Source organism: Accipiter gentilis, chromosome 12, assembly GCF_929443795.1.
Source record: "Accipiter gentilis chromosome 12, bAccGen1.1, whole genome shotgun sequence".
In the NCBI taxonomy this organism is placed as follows: domain Eukaryota; kingdom Metazoa; phylum Chordata; class Aves; order Accipitriformes; family Accipitridae; genus Astur; species Astur gentilis.
This window is the reverse complement of record NC_064891.1, coordinates 776,041-796,407: the sequence shown is the minus strand read 5'-3', so window position 1 is coordinate 796,407 and position 20,367 is coordinate 776,041. Positions and strand designations below refer to the sequence as shown.

General features: G+C 39.1%; 1 protein-coding gene across 1 annotated transcript in view; it reads right to left on the bottom strand.

Annotated features, from left to right (window-relative positions):
• DCHS2 (dachsous cadherin-related 2) overlaps positions 1-20,367 on the bottom strand; it is a 117,959-nt gene that overhangs the window by 36,081 nt on the left and 61,511 nt on the right. The window contains exons 4-8 of the mRNA XM_049814836.1: positions 11,633-11,869; positions 9,244-10,263; positions 7,632-7,819; positions 6,992-7,091; positions 172-329 (exon numbers count right to left, since the gene is read on the bottom strand). Of these exons, the coding sequence (XP_049670793.1) occupies positions 172-329; positions 6,992-7,091; positions 7,632-7,819; positions 9,244-10,263; positions 11,633-11,869 (1,703 nt within the window). The remainder of the gene's footprint in view (positions 1-171; positions 330-6,991; positions 7,092-7,631; positions 7,820-9,243; positions 10,264-11,632; positions 11,870-20,367) is intronic.

The following is a 20,367-nucleotide window of genomic DNA, read 5'->3' as shown; positions in this document are numbered from 1 at the left end:
TTTCCTCTCTCAACGGAAAAATAGCTAAAGAAAATTACCATGAGGCAAGGTGCTTATAATTTGGAACTTCCTCCTTTCTTCAGCTTATTTCTCTAGCGTCTCCCAAAATTCTTTTTTCAAAGTAACTAAGTATCTAACATAATTGTTCTATCCCTCAACATAAATGAGTACCTGAATGTGAACAGCAGCATGTCCTTGAAGTGAAGGTGTGCCCTGGTCCCTGGCTGTGACCATCATTCTGTAGTCTGATCTCTCAGCATACGATAGAGACCGGGTTGTTCTTAACTCCCCACTGACAGCATCAATCTGGAAGTATCCTATATCCTCCTCTTTAGGGAAAAAATGGGTATGAGTTATCACAGATCTCTTCAGCTTGCCTCCATAGTACTGAACATTGTAATTAACAGTAAAAAAGAGTAGGACCCAGAGGAAAGGAAACCTGCTGCACTCATTTGGATCACCTCTTCTTCCTTCATGGAGTACATAGTTATTATAAACCACTTACTCTGGATTTAGAAAGCTACAGAAAGAAACGCTATGGAGTACTAGAGTGACTGCTCAATTTTATAGCAACGTCATTAACACCAATGGTGTGTGCATCAAGAGAGCAGCAGACAACCGAGGATTGGTACTCCTACTTCCAACATAAGTTGGCAGGCAGGGCCAGAGAAATAATTAAGTCTTTGTCTCTGAACTGGCATGAAGGGTCAAGCAAGTGATGCTGGATACACAGCTGGCTCATATCCCTAGCAGACTATGGGTTAGCAAAGAGCCCTATCTACCCCTAAGACACCATAACTGCAGTGATGCCACGGGCCCTGCCTGTGCTCTGAACCAGGACCTAAGTAGGAGTAGCTAAAATCTTACAGTAAATTATTGCAGACCAACATGTGAATATTAGAAATTATGCTTACATCTTTCATCGAAGACTGGCTGCATGCTAATAACAAGCAACTTCTAATTAAAATTACTATTTAGAGCTACAACATATTACACTTATTCTAGAGTTGCAAAGAAAAATTCTACCAGGGAAGAGTAAAGAGCTCTTTGTGACTTAGAATCATAGAATCATTTAGGTTGGAAAAGAACCTTAAGATCAAGTCCAGCTGTAAACCTAACACTACCAAGTCTACCACTAAACCACGTCCCTAAGCACCACATCTACACGTCTTTTAAATACCTCCAGGGATGGTGACTCTACCACTTTCTGGGGCAGCCTGTTCCAGTGCTTGATAACCCTTTCAGTGAAGAATTTTTTTCCTAAAATCCAGTCTAAACCTCTCTGGTGCAACTTGAGGCTGTTTCCTCTTATCCTATCACTTGTTACCTGGGAAAAGAGATTGACACCCACCTCCCCCATTTTTAAGGAATGCAATACAAATTACTCTCTAATTTTTAGTAAAATGGGGAAGTATCTATTACTTGGTATACCTTACCAGAAACTTAGAAAATCAAATTTGTCATAACTACTTCTCTCTTGAAATACTATGCAAAAAAATTTTTACTATGTGAATTTTTAATAAGGTGTGCTAGTGGGTTAAACAAAGTCATGCAGTATAACAGCTGCTATTCTAATAAGCAACTATGGTAAAAATAAATTCAGTGCAGATGTAGTACACAAAACACACATAAAAAACTATATTTCTATTGGCACCTAAGTGAGCATGAAGCTGTTTATGTTCTTCAAATCTGCACATGCAAACTAGTTAGCTGCACATATAGATGTTCATTTTTGTATCCAATCACCTCACCTGCAACTGTAAAATATTTGCACCTGCAGAATTTGAAAAAACACTGAGCAGGCCAGTTAGAAATCAGGGGTTTCACCATCAACAAATAGGAGATTTTTCCAATATTGTTCTGCTATTTTTGACTGCCTATAGGTTTCTAATGCTCCATGAGTCCCTTCTGGGTTGACTCTTGCAGTCTGGAACATAACAAGAAAATTGCCAACAAAAGGAAACAATATGTAGAGACAATTATATTGAATGAGACAGTCCTGCATTCTACATTTTTCATGATAGTTTCAAAATAGTAATGACCCTATATTACTGTTTTCATAAATAGCTTTTGGTTACTTTCCTGGTTTAGGTCCCAACAGTGTATGTCTACATTCACAGATACGCTATTTTGTTCTGTATAATGTTTCAGGACACAAAATCCCAGCTAAGCAAAAGACAGAGGAGATATGAAAAACAGAAAACACAACATGAATTGCATGCATATATTTTTAACATTTTGCTAAAACTGGCATTTAAAATAACTGACAGGGAGAACTAACAAGAAAAAGAAAACAGTAAACAGAAGTGCACAAAAACTATTCACTTCATTTTTCTATCAAAATGGAGCTACAGTTACCAAACTGAACCAAAAAAATAAAAAATAGTTAAAAAAAATATCAGAGAACAAAAACATTGCAAGTATATAATTGAAATCTAAGCATGAGGCTATGAGGCTTCAGCAGTGATGAGGACAGTCAGTACCTCTTAGCATAAAGACCAATACTTGTTTTTCTGTTTCAAGTAGCAGAACATAAATAGCTAAGCTCAGCTGAAATGGGTGTCAGTCCACAGAGCTTCTGAAGGGTTGAAGCTTATTTGATAGGGGAAAGGAATGGTCAGAATCTACATTTCTGAATAAAATGAAAGACAGCTGGTCAGAAAAGAAATTACCAGTAGTGTTATTCACTAGAGACTACAATTCCACTAAAATCCAAATATTGCATGAAATGGTAAGTTTTGTACTTATTTTGGTGGCAATAAAAGTAACAGAGAAGTCTGATATTGGAAAGAGATATTGTATAAAACTAGAACCCCTTGGGACTTACATTTCAAAAGTACTTCTCATTTTCATCTTTTTTTTTATCTGGTACTGCATAATAAAGACAGTCAAAACTGAAACATCTTATTTCTATTTTTCTGGTATTTTTACCAGTCTATTTTGTAATTTATTCATGGACAATTTCAAAGTGTAGCCATTTGATTCCAAATAAGAAAAAAAATAAAGAAAATAAATCCTTGTGAAATGGATTTCCCTACATCTACAGACAGACTAATCAAACTTTTACACTACATTTTGTAGCTAAAGCAATTGAATTCAGTTCTGAATTTCAAAGCTTACCTGAAGACAGATCTTGCTTTTCAACCTATTTAATAGATTACATTAGAGAAGAGATAGACCACTTTTGAATACTTTTGCCCAAGATTACTGAGGGCAAGTGCATGTGAGCAGTACGTTGCTCACTTTCTAAATACACTCCAAATTCTACTCCTCATTCTTTTGGAAGTTCAAAATGAGGAATAAGGGAAAAAGTGTGTTTAAGTTTTACACTCACAGAGCATGTCTGTCATTGCTCTAAAAGCTCATGCTCCCTGCACTTTCAGAAAGATTTGCTCAGTTTTCATCTCCGTTAGTCACCTGAATTAGGCAACTGCTGCTTGTATCATACACCCTAAAGATGTCCCTTTTTGTATGAAGGGAAAAGGGAGAAAGTATAGGAGAAATCAATAAGAAAGAAGGAAATTGAGAAGAGCAGATGGAGCATGGAACACAAAAAAAATAAATTTCTCAATAACTTGACTCTAATGGGCCCAGTATCTTCTTGTGCTTGCAACTCTATCCTAACCTGCCAATAAACAGATATGCTTTTTCACTTAAATTTTCCACCTCTGCATTGTCCAACCTGTTGGCCAGCCTTTCATTTACATGAGGTTCTTCAAAGCTCAGGCACCTTCTCAACTCTGTGCTCTCAAACATAATCACAGGAACTGCAGTTTTGGACAAAAAAAAGATGGCCTGAGAAACCCCAGGCAATGTGTGGCTGTGAACTTTGGCAGAGCATTTAAGCATTCCAGGGACTGGCATTCAGGCAAAATGGCCCAGAAAGCAGACAAAAAGTAACACTAGAGTTTTCTCAGATATTCATGACCTCAGTATGCAGTAATAGTTAGCTACATATTTTTACCTAATTTCCTGAAGGACTGTATCTTTCAGAAGTTTTAAAATACTTAGTGCCTTGGCCATCTCATTCTCCTTTGAGATGAAAGAAAATTTGTTTCTCTTCACAGAAAAGAGGAAGGCAATGCCATGGTCCCAAAGAGCTTGAACACCATGAGGCTGCTGCAGAAATGCAGCCCTCTGCAAGTCTAGGAATGCTCCCTATATGCTACTAGCAGATCACCCTGGAGAACAAGTACTTGTCTACAGACATACGTACAACACTTACCAATTTCTGTGGGTTAGCAGTGTAAACTGGGCTTCTCCTAGCACTCTGTTGGTCAAGTGGTAATCTATCCACAGAATTGGTCCAAATGCAACTGTAAAAGCCTCTACTTTGCAAGTGCTAGTCTTAACACATAAAGTAATAGTTTATGATACACTACAAATACAGACTAATTTTTGTTATAAATGCTATACTATAACCTATTGACAGTCACAAAGAAGGCCAGGCAAACCACTTTGCAATTGCCAGCATCACTAAGGAATAGCACACATAGCTGGGATTCACCTCTCTCTGAATTAGGTTACTCTTACAGTGACAACACAAAAGTGGAGGTATGGCAATATGATCATGCATTTCCATACACATGAATATTTAAGAATTATCTGGTTTGATTTTCTGGGAATAGAGAGGGGCATTTTGAAGGAAACACTTCTCCTCTGAAGGCTAAAATTCATCTGTTCCGTAAGCCTCATAGTTCTTTTACAGATTCTTCCTTATGTAATTTGTTGTCATTTGCCATCAACCCTCATGCATAGCTTAATCTATTGCTGCTATCTTGGTGTTTCTTTACGGTCTCAAGAACATTAAAAATTACCCAGTGACTCTTACAAGCTTAACAGCTGACACTGACACTCATAGCTCTTAATCTTGTGGCAGTCCCTCAACTGTTGAAAAGACCACTGGTCTGCATGCAGTCCTCCAATTAACCTGATGTCTTTGTGTTTAACAAATATGGCTGTAAATCAGATCATATTTCTTCTCCATATTTTAGCACTGAACAATGTCCCTGAACAAGAAAATACTATTTTAAATATAAACCAGGCAAGAACTTCACCATGAAACAGAAGACCAGATGTTAAAGGCTTTGAGCCAACTAACAACAACAAAAATCAGTATCAGAGAAGCTCAGCTGTTTCTGGATTTGTTTATCGGGAAAATATCTAGTTCCAAGGCTGGGAGGGCTCTTTTAGTGGGGTTTTTTTGGTGCTGTTTTTATCCTTTTGTTCTTTCTAGAGACAGCATTTGCAAGACCCATTGTATTTTGTGTTGCTAGTCATTTTTAACTCTTACTTACTCCCCTCTGGGGCTCTACAGTGAAGCCAGTAAGAAAATCCAATGTATAGTTTGAAGGAAGGGAATATAGTTAGATACACAGACAGGCAGAGACCCCTGAAGAACACTTCCTGTGTTGCCTGGCCACCACCCTTCAAACAAAGGGTTGGGCACTACTCATTCCCTTTGTCTTAAGGGGGATCATTTCCTGCAAAACATTATTATTCGCAAAGCAGAAGTCTACGATTCTCTCCAGTTCCCTCTGGAAGCGGCAGTCACTTGTATCCAAATTAAGGGAATAATAGTATGACCATAAACTGACCCTACAGTCTTTTATTATCTACATATATTTCAACTGCAAAATTTCCAATAGAGTTGTTAAATGTCTCATTTTTTTAAGCATCTCTTGGTGGAAGACAGCAGAGTTAGTTCTCTGGCCCTTGTGGATTTGGATCTTAAAGTCCTGCCATTACTCCACAGAAGTCAAAAGGATACATAAAGACACAGTATAACATAATCCACAGGAATCTTCTGGTAATTTCAGTCTTGGCAAGAAGAGGCTACAGATTCCCTTGCTTTTTAAGAGTGAGGAGTAATGTAGCTTTACAGTATTTTGTTCTTTACTCTGCAGTGACAAATAATTGTAATGAGTTTAAACCAACTGAGCCCACGTTTGAGCTCTGCCTACACGGAAGAGAACACCTGAGGAAATGCACTGAGTGGATGGAAGTATTGGAAATGCTTTCTTGCTCTGATGAAACAGTATGCTCCGTGTGCAAATTACCATAGACTACAAATACCGAGCTTAAAAGGTATTAATTACATTAAGCTGCTAGAATACAGCAGGCACCAAAATAAAGAATTAGTTCTGTTCTTGGCACTTCTTGCTATTTTCAACCAATAGTGAAGAAAAGCAGGAGAAACAGACATGTTTTCCTCACTGGTTACAGACGGAGTTCTCCTTCGCTTAAAAGAGTAGCAAGTGGCATGCAGCAAAAATGGAGATCGCATCTATGTTTCTTAGTAGTATTAATGCCCCAGTCCCACTCATGTTCTAATTTTGGACCTTCTGTTATTGATTTCACTGCAAGCAAAACTGGATCCTATAGCTTACCCCAGAAGTGAACTACTACATGTAGGAATTATGGGGAAAACTAAAGAGAAGTGTTTTTAAGTGGCCATGCTATGTCAGGCTAACACAGTGCTAAACAAAGGGTGAAACATGAACTAAAAACCACAAGCCTCACTGTTTGCCCAGATTATCTGTTGATCCTTCTGATCCCTGTCTCAGACTGTCATGAACAGTTCTTTTAGCAGGAAAAATTTTTAACTGGTCATGGGAAAAGGGAGATCATCTTTCCTTTAAGATGTTAAACAACTGACTGAAACACAAAACTGCACAGTACAAGAGCATGGTCCTAATCTGAGTGCTGTTTGAACGGTCTCTGGCCAGCCACATAAGCAACCAAACTCCTGGGAAGACGGGGCAGAGGGGGATGGACGGACGGACAGAAGGAAGGAAGGAAGAAAAGGTAGCTGCTCGCACCTCCTTAGATACTTCATAAGACGTACCATGGTCACGATTCCTATTAACGCAGACACCTTTATTCCAACAAACACAAAATAGACATAAAATCCTGTATGTATATATGGCACCTCTAAAACTCTAGTTATTTCAATGTATCTTTTCTTATGAATAACACTTTAAATTCTTACCTGATTCTATTGAATACAATACAACACCGTTGTTTCCAGAATCAAAGTCTTTTGCAAAGACAGTGGTAATATGTGTCCCTGACGGCTGCCCTTCCAAAACCTGTCATCAAGCATTTTATAAATAATTTGCAAATATACATGGATAACAGCAAGTCTTAAAATAAATCCCTTGCCATAACACAAGAGTTTATCTGTTACTCTATTTTCCATTTCAGTAATATTTACAGTCAGTGCAAAGAGCATTTCAGGAAATGGTTAAATAATACAGTTCTAGCAATCCTCTGTTACGGTCTGCATGTATTGCTAATTCGAAAATCTGTGGTACAGCAGACTCAGATGTCAGAAATTAAAAGAGATTCTACTGCACACATAAATAAAATTATACACGTCTATCCTTTACATCTAACAGAACACACAGCGGAGAATCGTCATCATTTGATAAAGCCTGATACCCCCAAACACACCCGAGTCTCAATTAAGAATGGGGTCGGTTTCTATTTTGCTGCAGCACTACCATCACCATTTCCCAGCGCAGGGGGTTTGGGCTCCCGCCACAGGGTGGTGCTCGGAGCAAGGCAGCGCATCCCGCCGGCAGCACCCACCTGGGCGTGCAGCACCCACCTGGGCATGCAGCACCCACCTGGGCATGCAGCACCCTCCCGAGTGCCGCCTGAGGGAAGATGGGCTTATTGTCGTTGAGGTCCCTCACTGCTATGTACACGGCTGCTGTGGCGTTCAGCCGCGGTGAGCCGTGGTCAGTCACTAGCACAGTCAGCTGGTGGTGAGCGTGTTTTTCACGGTCTAGTGCAACCCAGTTTATGATTTCACCTGACGGACAAAGAAAATGAAGGAGAAAGGGAGTTAGATCTTTACTGTGTGCTACCACTCATCGTACTACATGCAATTATACTTCTAATTCAATGTGAAATAACAATACATGTCTTCTGATACACCTTACTGCTCACATTAAAACCTCAGCTTCCCAAGCTCCATTCCATAGAAACGTTCTGTCAATCATAGTTTGCAGTTGTACTTTAGTACTGTATTACATCCTTTAGTATACAGTGGATGCCCCAGAGCAAAGGTGTAAAACAGTACGAACCAACGCGCTGAACCCCCAAAGAAATCCATCTGGCCTTTTCTTCACCACACTTCAGGACAGATAATATATGAGCACTGGGTTTCAACTGCTGACAACAGCCTTTATTAAGCCCCTGGGTTAGCAAATGCTCAACACAATGTCTGTACATTAATCAGCAACCCTTATGTCTCCTATATGTTCTGGTAAACCCAGTGAATAAATCTGACCCAATCTTCTCTCCATCTGCTCAACCTTACTCAATATAGCTGTAGATTTGCAATTGGCCAAAGTCCTTCACACAGATAGCCACATATTATTTCAAGATCTTCTTGGTTAACTCCTAGTACTCTGCCTTTAAACTTCCATAAACATACTCAACAGGAACCTGCTTTGAAATGACAATTTTATTTTGAGATTCACACAGAGAAATTCTGGGAGAGCTTATTCACTCCCCATGAGGGCAGGACATCTGGGAACAAGAATTTTAAACAGCAGATCTTTGCTCACTACGTATCATTTTGCTAAACCAGATTATTTACAGTGCCTGTAGTCCCTACAGGATTCCCTTCCTCTGGGCTCTCCATGCTGTGGTCTGTGGTGTAATACTGTGTGGACGTAGTACCTATTACTCAAAGCATTTGGGATTCACTGCAGAGTACACCTTGTGCCGTGAAAAATTTCTCTCAGCCAATTTGATTTCTGTGGTGCCATGTACAACATGAACTCAGGTTTGATGTAACTTACAGAAGTTTTCACAAATATTTGAAATCACTGTAACTGTCAAATGTCATAGCTACCTTTACAGTTTTTTATGGCTGATCTGTACTTTTCAACTGTACTTCATCACAGGCAATTAAGTTCCTCATATGAACTACTGAAGCTATAACTTAAAACTCCTTTTAATTTGTTACAGTCAAACACTGAAACTTATGACCAAGTGACCAGAGTGAAGTCATGAAAAAAAAAAATCCTAAGGGTTAGTTCATTCTTCATGAACATATATTAGATTTATTTCATTCCCCAAATTGTGAAGCTCTGAGTTAGAATATTCACATATCAACCCAAGAGATTCACAGCAGTTCCTGAAAGCTTTACACTTTACTTCCATTCCCTTAGGGAAGGCTGCTTTCCAAAAGCAATATTAGGCAGATTACAAATCATAAAATGCTACCTGTGTTGGAATTCATCTTGAAATACTTTCCATCAGACAAAAGGAAATAGGAAAGTTGTCCGTTTCTTCCTGAGTCTTTGTCAACAGCTGTGATGGTGCCAACCACACCCCTGGGAATTGGATTTTCCTCCACTTCAAAGAAGTAGCTCTCATGCAGAAACATGGGAGAATTATCATTTTCATCCAGGACATTAACTATTACCGATGTACTTGCATTTTGCCTGAGGTTTTCATCCTTGGAGGTGCTGACCAGGGCTCTGAAACTTAGTATCTGTGCACATTCGTAGTGCAAATGTTTCCGAAGATAAATCCAGCCAGTATCAGAGCTGATTCCAAATGCAACAGAATCCATGCTAGGCTCTAAGGAATAAGTCAGCTTGGAGGTAACGCCGTGTGGATCAAGTGAGTGGGCTTGAACCTGAAGGATTTGGGCACCTGGAGAGGTGGCTTCACTGATTTCTACTTGATACACCAAGTTCTGAAAAACCAAAGTAGGGCCCATCTTCTGCTCTTCAATAATCACTGTCAACATCAGCAAAGAAGTCAGAGGAGGACTGCCATAGTCTTCAGCTGCTATGTGTAGAGTATACTCCTGCTGCTTATCTGCAAACACTGTCCTGGTGAGGTTTACCACTCCAAGGTTTGGATCGATGCTGAATGCATTTGACTGTTTGCTTGCAATACTATATTTGATTGCCCCATTCAGGCCACTGTCTTTGTCTTCTGCATGAGCAATGTAGACAGCAGTGCCAGGGAGCTGGGTATGTGAAATAGTTACTTTGTCAGATTTGGTAAGAAACACTGGAGGGTTGTCATTAATATCTACCACAGATATGTTGACCTGGGTGCTACCATAGACAGGGGAGTTACCCAACTGTGACTGAACGGTGAGCACCACAACAGACTGAGTTTCATGGTCAAGCTGTTGTTTGGTGCGGATGATACCAAACTGGGGATCAATAGAGAATCTTCCATGTGGATCACCGGAGGAAATTCTGTAAGAAACCACTTCTAAAGAATCTAGAAATGGAAATAACAACAAAAAATGAAAAAAAAAAAAAGGAGAGAGAGAGAGAAAGAAAGTGATAATACGAAGGTTGGTGTGAACATCTGTGAAGAATGCATGCTGTTAAATTCAGTGGAATAAATGTAAGCTACACCGATGTTTGACTTCCTTGGGCTTTTTATGCTTCCTTCTTCCTGTCCCTGGAGCCCTTCAGTAAAATATGACTGTATACAGTTTGTCCACTTGTGCACCATTTGCTTTTCATCTCACTGGTATGATAAAACTCTATAGAGGAAATAGTATAAAAGCCTCTTGTTTTTTCCCTTTTCTAAAATATAGAAAAAACACTCCCATAAATTAGTCTTATGGGAGTAATTTCATTACACACAGGCATTCACTATAGCAAGGAATGAAACAGGTGGCAGTTCTCTGAAAGAACTGCATTTTACTGAACTTACTGTTCATGGATGACCATTGCTATAACCCTTATACATCAGACGCTACCTAAAGCAAAAGCTATCTAAAGGTTCAGGCTTATTACCAAAGCTGCTCCACAGGTGCTACCTCACCCCAAGGACAGTGGTCAATGCACTGTCCTTCCAAGAAGGAGAAAATGGGAAGACCTGACTAATCAAACTTATATAAAACCTCTGCCTCTACCACCTTACATGTACAGATCCATCATCAAGCTGGTACGTGGACTCATGGCTCCCATTGTTCTGCATAGGAACCAAATATATATGGCTCTCAGGACAGGATCTTTTATGACTAAGGCCTAGTAGCAGCTAACCCATTTGCCTCTAAAAACGGTAATGAAACCAAATGGATTAAATAAATTTTCAAAAGGTCCCATAAACATTCACTGGACTTTATCACTTAATTTGAGAAAATGGGGGGGGGGGGGTTTGTTTGTTTGTGGTCCCTTTGGGGGAGTGTTGTTTGGGGTTATTTTGCAGCACCACTTCATATAGATTCTCTGAGACTTCTGAACACTCTGATAACAAGTATTGCTCCGAGATATGTCTTGCATGGGTAATGCTTTAACACAAGCCACACCATCATACGGACATTTCCTTACACTTTCACAAAATGCTTCTCACCTCCCCATTTACAATTACAGAAATCCATCTTGAAGAAATGGAGGCAGTTGCCAATCCCCATGGACCACCAAGGAGAGTACCACAAATCTCCATCTGTTCCAAAGAGCATCCTGATACAGCAGTGATTACATCAGCTGCTGTAAATACCAACAGTAAATACTATTTAATGCTTGACAGACTGAATGAATAATACAAAAGTTTTAAAAAAAATTATCTGCAGATATTTCCAGTTAACGGTCACAACAGAAATGCAATGTAATCTCTGACTGAGCATGCAACTTACTTGTAGGCTCTCTGGCCTTCACAGTGCCGATTGGGCTGTCTTCAGGTGCATCTTCAGGAACAGAAAAAGCATACCGGGATCTCTCAAATATGGCAGGGGCCGAAGCGGTCTGAAGGATGTTTACTGTGACGGCTGCATTGGTGGCAGAGGGAAGGCCACCCCCATCCCGTGCAGAAACAGTCAGGAAGAGCGCAGAGCGTGCCAGGTGACCAAGAGCTGAGATCAGGTAAATAATTCCTGAAAATACACAGAAACAAAAGAGCAATAAAATAAGTTAAAATTCAGCAGACTGTCAAAATAGTTTCAACGTGTACCACTACTCTAAGAGACAGCCAGACAATGTGGACAAAAAGCAGCTCTCCCCATTCCTTTTTGAGAGCCAAGTTTTTTCAAATTATATGGTCTTTACCATGCACAAAGCCATTGAGACATAGCACGTTCTGTGTCAAAACACAGTGTCCATAATTCCAATTTTAGAAACACAGATTCAGCTAAATCTTTAACAACTCAATTGAGTCAGTGGCGTTGTTCTGAGTTTTCAGCAATGTTAGGAAAAACACAATTTTACCAGTACTAGCCTACAGGAATCTGGAAGTACACTGGGGAGTGTGGGGGGGATACTTTCTTGTTACAAGGACTAACTTATTTTTGCAAACAGTGAAGTTAGAAACAGGCTGCAGAGACATTCTGCTCAAATAAGTCCCCAAATAAACCATCCACACAAACGGGGTTGAAGCCCCAAAATACAAATCTTAGGAGCAGTAGGCTCTGTGGAGAGTATCTGGGAAGCAACCACCTGCTGTCTGATCATGAGTTTCTGGTAAAATACCCTTTAATAGTGAATTCTAAGATCTGTTGAATTTGCAAGCTGCTAACAATTAAATTTTTTATAAACTATATGAAATAAGTAATTCTTTGAAAAGAAAATGCAATCCTCTGTCCAGAAATACAGGACTTTGGATACGTCTTCCCCAAGATAAATATATTTTCATCCTTTAACGCTGATGAATGAGACTAGCTGTCTCCAAATACATTCTCTTCTGACTGCTAAAATAAGTCTATAGTAGTATCAGATAATTATGTCCAATTTTCAAATACTCTCTATATAACTACAGAAACCCACATCTAACCATTATTACCTAAGATGGTAGTATGGGTAGAAAGAATGAACATGACAGGAATCCTGTCGCATCTTCTTCTAGAGTAAAAGCTTGTATGAACTTGAAAGAAAGCTTTTTTTGAGTGAAGACTTCAGTCTCAGCAATGAGAATTACATCCGAACCATAGTTCTCTATGGGATGTTCATAATGGTCCACAACAATTATCCAAAACTGATACTTGTTAACTGTTCCATGAGAGACAGTCATTCATTGTCCTTTCCAAGCAAATTAAGGATTTATAAATGAAGATATAAACCCACAAATAAATCATTAGCCCTCGGAGCACTCTGAAATGTCTGGTCTACATGAAGTGAACATAAATACTTAAAAATTTAAGGGTAAACACTAGATCATAGAGCAATACAGCAGATCACAGTATGTTTGTTACTTCATAAATTGTATAACTAAATTATAAACTGAGGCACACAAAGACCAGGTGCTTTCAGCCAGGTAAAAGATGGAATAAAAAAATGTAATTACATGCTAGAGAGCATTAATACTGATATGTCTTATCCTTTCCAGCATATTCCCTATCATTAAGCAGGAGGAAGACCACTTACTCTGAGGTAACAAAAATCTATCAATATTCTAAGACTGTTTGGTGGTCACAGATTTTGCAACACACAGAGAACTATTTGTAAAGTAAGTTTTTCAACATGAAAATGAAGATGAAAGGTGACCAAACACCTGAAAATCCTTCTTAGCAATGACTGAGTTTAACTAAGTATATGCTAAATGCTAAAATTGCAGTCAGCTAAGCAGTAAGGTTGCAGTAAACTCAAGTGATTCAACTAATAGGGACAACTTTCTACATATCAACAGATATTTTCAAGAAATCATCTGTGCTTTCTGTAGAAGCTGGTGAAGACACAAAACCTCTAGCAGCTCAGTAAAACCAAACTTTTAAATTTTGAGCTACCTTTGTAATTTCCTGGATCTCAAGACAGGTTTCGTAGGGATGATGTTTGGCATTCAAGTCAGACATTTAGTGGTCCTATTTGTCAGACAGGGTAAAAATTAGATTTAACTTCAAGTGCCTTAGGAGAATCAGTGCATGATTCAACTACAATATACCTTCTCAAAATTTAGCGTGAAGCCACAACACTAATTTGCTACAATGTATTTTTAAGCAGAATAAAGGAAAATACATGAAATCCTTACAAATATTCAAATGTGCATGCAGTATACATTCCAATTATACTGCTAGGACATTATAATAACAAACTGTGTCTTGACATGCTTAAAATGCATTCAGAGGGTCTTCAGGATCAAGGAAGAATGCTTTCCACTAACAACAAAGGACATTTATTCCAGTGTAGCAAAACACAGTAAAAACACAACAGAGATAGAGGTGGATTCAGAATTCATTGCCGATCCAGTTCCTATGCCAGTAACTGATGCACTTCCAAGAATCAACCTTATTTTGGCCTCTTTGTTCTTTTTTGTCTTCTGATGATTGGGTTTTACGATTAGTCAGCTCAACAAAGTAGTCTTCCAAGGACATAAACTTTTGGCATTTTCTGCGGTAATCTGAGCAACTGTAGCTCAAAGGAAAAAGGGTTTTAACCTTTTTTTTTCCCAGAGGTTAAATGTATAAACATGGACTTTAAACACTGTTGTTTTCAAATTAAATGAAGCCAATCAAATGGACTGTATTTTACTAACTTGACCAATTGGGTATTTTTCTACTGACAAGGTCAAAAATATTTCATTCTTATTTTGGATACTTCAAAATGTATGTGAAGAGTGGCAAAACTTCTACACAAAAGCATTACATTGAAATTCTTACTCTCAAAGCAATAACGAAAGACTTCAGAACATCCCTTAGCAAAGGGTGGAGCAAACATTGCTCCACTCCAGGAACTCTGAAGACCTGATGGAACAGATATTTCAGAACCAAAATTCCTTCTCTGCTGACCTAGACAGATTACAGCCAGTTCAGCTACAGAAAGCAGACAGAAAAGAAAATGGATAAAAGATTTTGCTTTCTCTCTTCATTCTTTTGCTGTGTCCTAGGGAGGGAAGGGAATAGGCAAGTACATCTCGCCAACTCAGTCCTCTCTTGGAGGACCAGGGACACCCTAAGAACAGTGGCAGATTCCAAGTAAAAAGTATATGTCTTCCATATGGTTCCTTCCAGCCTCAAAACTGTAGTGTGCAGGAAATTTTATAACCCAGTTTGACTTTTAATTATACACATTCTGTTTCTTTCAGCATTTGTAGGACTGGGCATTAGCTTTGCATCTAGCGATACATCATCTATACAGACATTTGAGACAGCTCTACCATATGCTGGGGAACATGCCACATTAGGCTCTATTATGGCATCATATGATGGGAAAGAAGTTGTAGAAGTAGGCAGCACCTGGGATCCTACTTTCTATACGGTTAGGTAAAAACATTGGACTGTGACTAAAATGGACAGTCATGACCACTTGGGTCAAAAGTAGCTGCCAGCACACCTCAGAGTAAGCTGGCTAGGTGTATTTGATCTGCTGAAGTATGGTGCAGGCGATCCCCTAGTACTACGTTGCAAAGGCAGAAACATGGGGCTAACTGCAAGAAGCACATGGCAGGAACTAGCTGTTTAAGTCAAGTCACGCATTTGGTGTGTGAAACTCAATAGAGGTATGCCTTGCTAAATAGCAGGTTGAAGACAAGTCAGTTTTCCTTTCTTTCCTGTTCTGTGGTTAAGAAAAGACAGTGGCTTATTATTGTTATTATCATAGTCATTTGCAGCCTGCAATCTGTGGCTTCAGAGAACTTAAAAGACAATTAGGTTGCTGTGGTACAGAACATATTCTTCCATTATGAAAAACAGTTTCTAGAAATGCTGACGATGGAAAGGGAATAATGAGACAGCTCCTCTGTGAGGAACGTTTTACCAAGTCCAAAGCTCCCAGCAGGGGACCACACAGACACAAGTCTGGTTCCACTTTAAGGAGTCACTGCGTGAAAAATGCCACCTTCTTTCTTACAGCTTGGCTCCCCATATATATGGACAGTCTTGTCTGCTGCCTTTAATAACATTTAATTCCCATTTTTTACATTTATTGTTTATATTACTGCAGTGCCTTGAAGATTTTACCTCTGGTAATTCCTCATTCTGCACAAGAGAGAGCTGGAATCAATTCTGCTTCATAGGTGAACAATTCTATAATTATGTACCAGATGAAGCATTAACATTCAGCCTCACTTACACCTTGGCAATCTCATTTTCTTGACTAGATCTGCATGGGTGTAACTGACTGCAGATTCCAACCTTTGTAAAACAAAAACATGACGCAGAGACTGCCTATCATGATTTGTATACACATTTTAGACAGAATCTGCAATGCGGTTTGCATGTTAGCAACTGCCACTGTAGGCTCTAGCTTGGAGAACAGCTCTGCTTCCAGGGCAGGGTAGCTTAGCACAGACCTTTTGCTGCAGAACAATCTGTGCTTACTGGCTAGCATAAATTGTTACAATGGTTTCAGGGATTCAATGTACAGTGAGAGCTAGTACTAATGAAGGGTGAAATCATAACTGTCAATTCCTTGATCTGCTTCACACTTCCTCACTCACTGTACATGCTAGGACTCTTACTTCCAAGAAGTTCTTGCTCTCCACTTTGCGCCTATCAACCACAAAAGATAAATGAAGACAATGTTCGCCCAGAATGTGCAAACACATTAGAGAAAGACAGGACTCTGTGGCACCTGCCATTCTCTCTCAATGACAGAATTTCTCATGGGGTTTTTTTGTTCTTATTTTTGTGGAGATGCACCCTACTCCACAGGTGGGTTAGCTGCTAAGTGCTGTTTCTCAAGAGTTAAAGGCAGGAGACAGGTGCCTGCATATAATGATTCTTTTAAAATATATTTCTGATCATCTTCGTGATCCTGTGTTCAGTCCTAACATTACAACAGCATACATCATCAGTAGGTTCACTCACCAAAAGCATTTTTTGTATGGCAGAAATAAACTGGTTATCCCAATAGGATTTCCACACATACCTCTCTCTAGCTGACCACTTTGAAAACCTATCTGTTTTTCCACAGGGTCATCATGTAAACAAAGCAGAAAACAGCCCTACATTTATAGCCATTCATAGGTAAACAAAATATTTTCCACTAGTCAAGCACTGCAGAGGCAAAGATAAAAATCAGGATGCACTAACTTCAGTAATGAAGTCTGGTTTGCACAGAAATGTGTACTCATTTAAATGGCTTCCAATATTTTCTAATTGTTCATAAAATAAAAAAGCAACTTCAGAACACGGCAAGAGGAATAAAATCAATAGCTATCAATAGTGTTCCCTAAGATCATGAAACTGAATGCCCTACCAGCTTTAAATGATGGCAGTATTTCTTCAGCAAATATCCTAGGATGGGTGAGCTGGCATGACCTGACACACAGCTCAGACAGTAAGCAGATGGCAAAAAGGTACGCATAGTTCATCACCCCAATTCACCTTCAAAGCTGGCCGCTGGACCTGCTGTTTAATACTGCATAGGTCAGTGCTGACCCACTGACCTGCTCAGAGCATGCCTCGCCCAACCTAGCATGCCAGCTTCTCAGTGCAGAGACACACATACAGCTTTGCTTTTTATGTGCCAGAAAAATTTTCCAGATGAGCATAGACAGGGTGATCTTCCTAGAGACGGATGTAGTTAGGAGGTGTAGACTTTGCATTAACATTAAAACCAGCATTGTTCTAGGGAAGAACGATAGTGCTTCTGCTTGACGTTTCCATTTAACTTTATCCAACTCATTGCCTATGCTATAATCTTAACATTACATTTAAGTTCCAGTTTTAGCAATTTACCTGTATTTTAAAATATACCTTTTTTAGTGAAGCTGCATTCTTGATGGTAACCATAACAACACTCTGCCAAATGCACTGTTTGAAGAGCTGGTTTAATAACTGTCAGGGGAAAGGAAAGAATTAATGAGGAATTACACTGTTATTTACAGTCTACCTGCTGTAATACACACAGCTTCAGCTCATAGGAAAAGGCTTTAAAAAGCTTAATCTTGATGGCACAAATGCTGTTTTGAGTTTCAGTGAATAAGAGGACTATTTCAAGTTCGAAATTATTCAGTATTTGAATGTTTTCGTAGTAACTGATTCAACTTGTATTGATCTCCTGTGTACATTTGTACTTTACAGAAGCCTCATACCCCTGCACTGGGAATGCTTTCAACAGCGGCCCCTCTCTAGCAGATTCTTGTGCTGAACTCAGAGTTTTCCCCTTGGAAAAGGAAATATAAATAAAATAGCTTAGTGTCTACAACCAATACTATATAAACATACTGTGTTTAATCACAAGACTTTGCTTAGCATATGAAAGTCTATTCCAGCGCACTTCATCCGAATCCAAACGGGTTGGTAATCTGCAATATAAAGAACCAGTACCAGGATCTATAAGCTAAAGTACCCAGTTTTAACACTGCAGCTCTCCTAGAAGCACATTATTACTATCTTAAATACTACAGGTCACAGACAATTTTAGTGAGCTAAGAAGTATTCATTGACACACAAAATACAAATTTCTAATTAAGGCAGTGCCATTATTCACAAGCAGAATATCCACCATAGCATCAGCCTCCAACGTCGGGCAAGAGAGGGAACAAGTCTAGTACTAGAATGATCTATCATCGAGGTTAAGTTTTCTGTTACACAAGTGCTTTTCAGACAAAGTCTTGCAATGGACTATTTGGGATGCAAACTTTTTTGTCTCTAGGGACTATAGTTTGCTCGTTTAGGAGATCACATACCTCCTAATGCTCAGGGGCAGGTAAAGGAACATGTAAAGCCAGCCTCTTTCAGCCTTCCCAGCTGCCATCTAACCATGAAAAGGTTAAACACAGTTCTGCAACTTCAAGAAGTCAGCTAGAGGACTGGACTCAAAAGTATAAGGTGGTACTTATATTTGCATTACCAGCTTTTTGGATCAAGTGCTTGGCCTAATTACTATCTGAACACCACCAGAATTTTAAATTCTCTATCTAAATTTTTTTTTTACATCTTAAATTACAGGTAATATTCATATTTCAGTGGTGCTGTCAATGCATGGTTCAAAGTTTACTACAAATCAAGTTAGCATGATGGTTGTTTATTTTGTAGGGAAAAACTAATTTATAAAGCAATTAGGATTTAGGCAATCCTAAAAAAAATGCTCACAAATCCCATGAAAAGTTGCAGACAGATAAACAAGATTTGTAGTGCTTTTTTCCAATGATTTTGAGAAGCTAAGAGTTTAAAGCAAGCAAAGTTTTTAGAGCAATGGTTCTACCAATTATTACTGTATTTTAAAAGTTTGGTTGCCTATTGATTGCATGAGAGATGATGAATCCCTAAGGAAAAGGTATGTAACAGTAAAAGCCCAAAGAAAGGTCTCGAACAGAAGCTGGATCAGACCTATTCAGACCCTTCCAAACCCCTACACTGCTTCTAAACCAAGTGTTTCATTGAACAAGCTCTCAATGAAGAGTGAGCAAAGCAAGCTGAACGTGCCCCCACCAGCTACAAGCCAGGCAGTAGCATTCTGAAGAAGCTGCCAGCAGCAGAACAGCCTCACGCTCCCCATTTAGCAAGAAACAGCAGTGCTTTAGCTATGAAGTCCCCAGTACGGGCGGCTGTTCTGAGCAGGGAAGCTGCTCCACTTTGCCCAAAATGCTTAAGAAATATTAATAGGGTAAAAAAAAAAGTCCTACCACTCCAACTTTAATCAGGTGATTACAACACCCACCAAAAGACAAATAGATCCAGTGTTGCTCAAAGCAAAGGAAGAACTCAACTGGATCTTTCCTGTGACCACAGCAATCGCTAACTGTTTGGGATTTCAGTTCTGCACTTACTTTGTGAATCTATTGATTCACTTCCTTTATTTTTAACATTCAAGTCAAATGAAACATTTTGCTTGATCCTTTTCCTCCCATTTTAAATTTCAACATAAACCTCCCTCAAACTGACAACAAATTTATATTTGCTACATGTTCTTCAGAATACTGTCAAATCTAACATTCTGCTGTTCAAAACCTCTCATTTTCTACAGTATATATTAAAAGAAACCTGGAGATAACGGAACCAACTGATTGTAATGTTAATCCATTGCTGTCTCACTATTTCAACCTACTATAGACCTCACAGGACAGGACTAGGGTTTGGGGGTTTTTTTGCTTAGTACAATGCTGTTGTTAGTACCACAAAGGTTTTACGACTAAACTTAATACAGGGAAAAAACCCAAGTATTACTTTGATGTAGCTTTCTCTATACTGTAGTATTACATGTTTAAATAATTCTCCCCTAACAAAAAAACCTAAACCAAAACACCAAAACACTAATTTGCCAGTAAAGCAGCACATAACCGAAGAGACATAATTTGCTGTTACAGGGAGATTTCCTCTGTTTCTGCCTTGGTTTGTTTTCTTTAATCTGACATAATAGTAACTCAGAGTACGTTTGTTGTCTGATTGCATACAAAGAGAACACTTCCACATAAAACATGAGTTTTAAAAAACCCCACACCAAAAATCAAAGTCAGCACCCTAAGTGGGCAGGACTCTGGCCTGGTGAACTGCTGTAT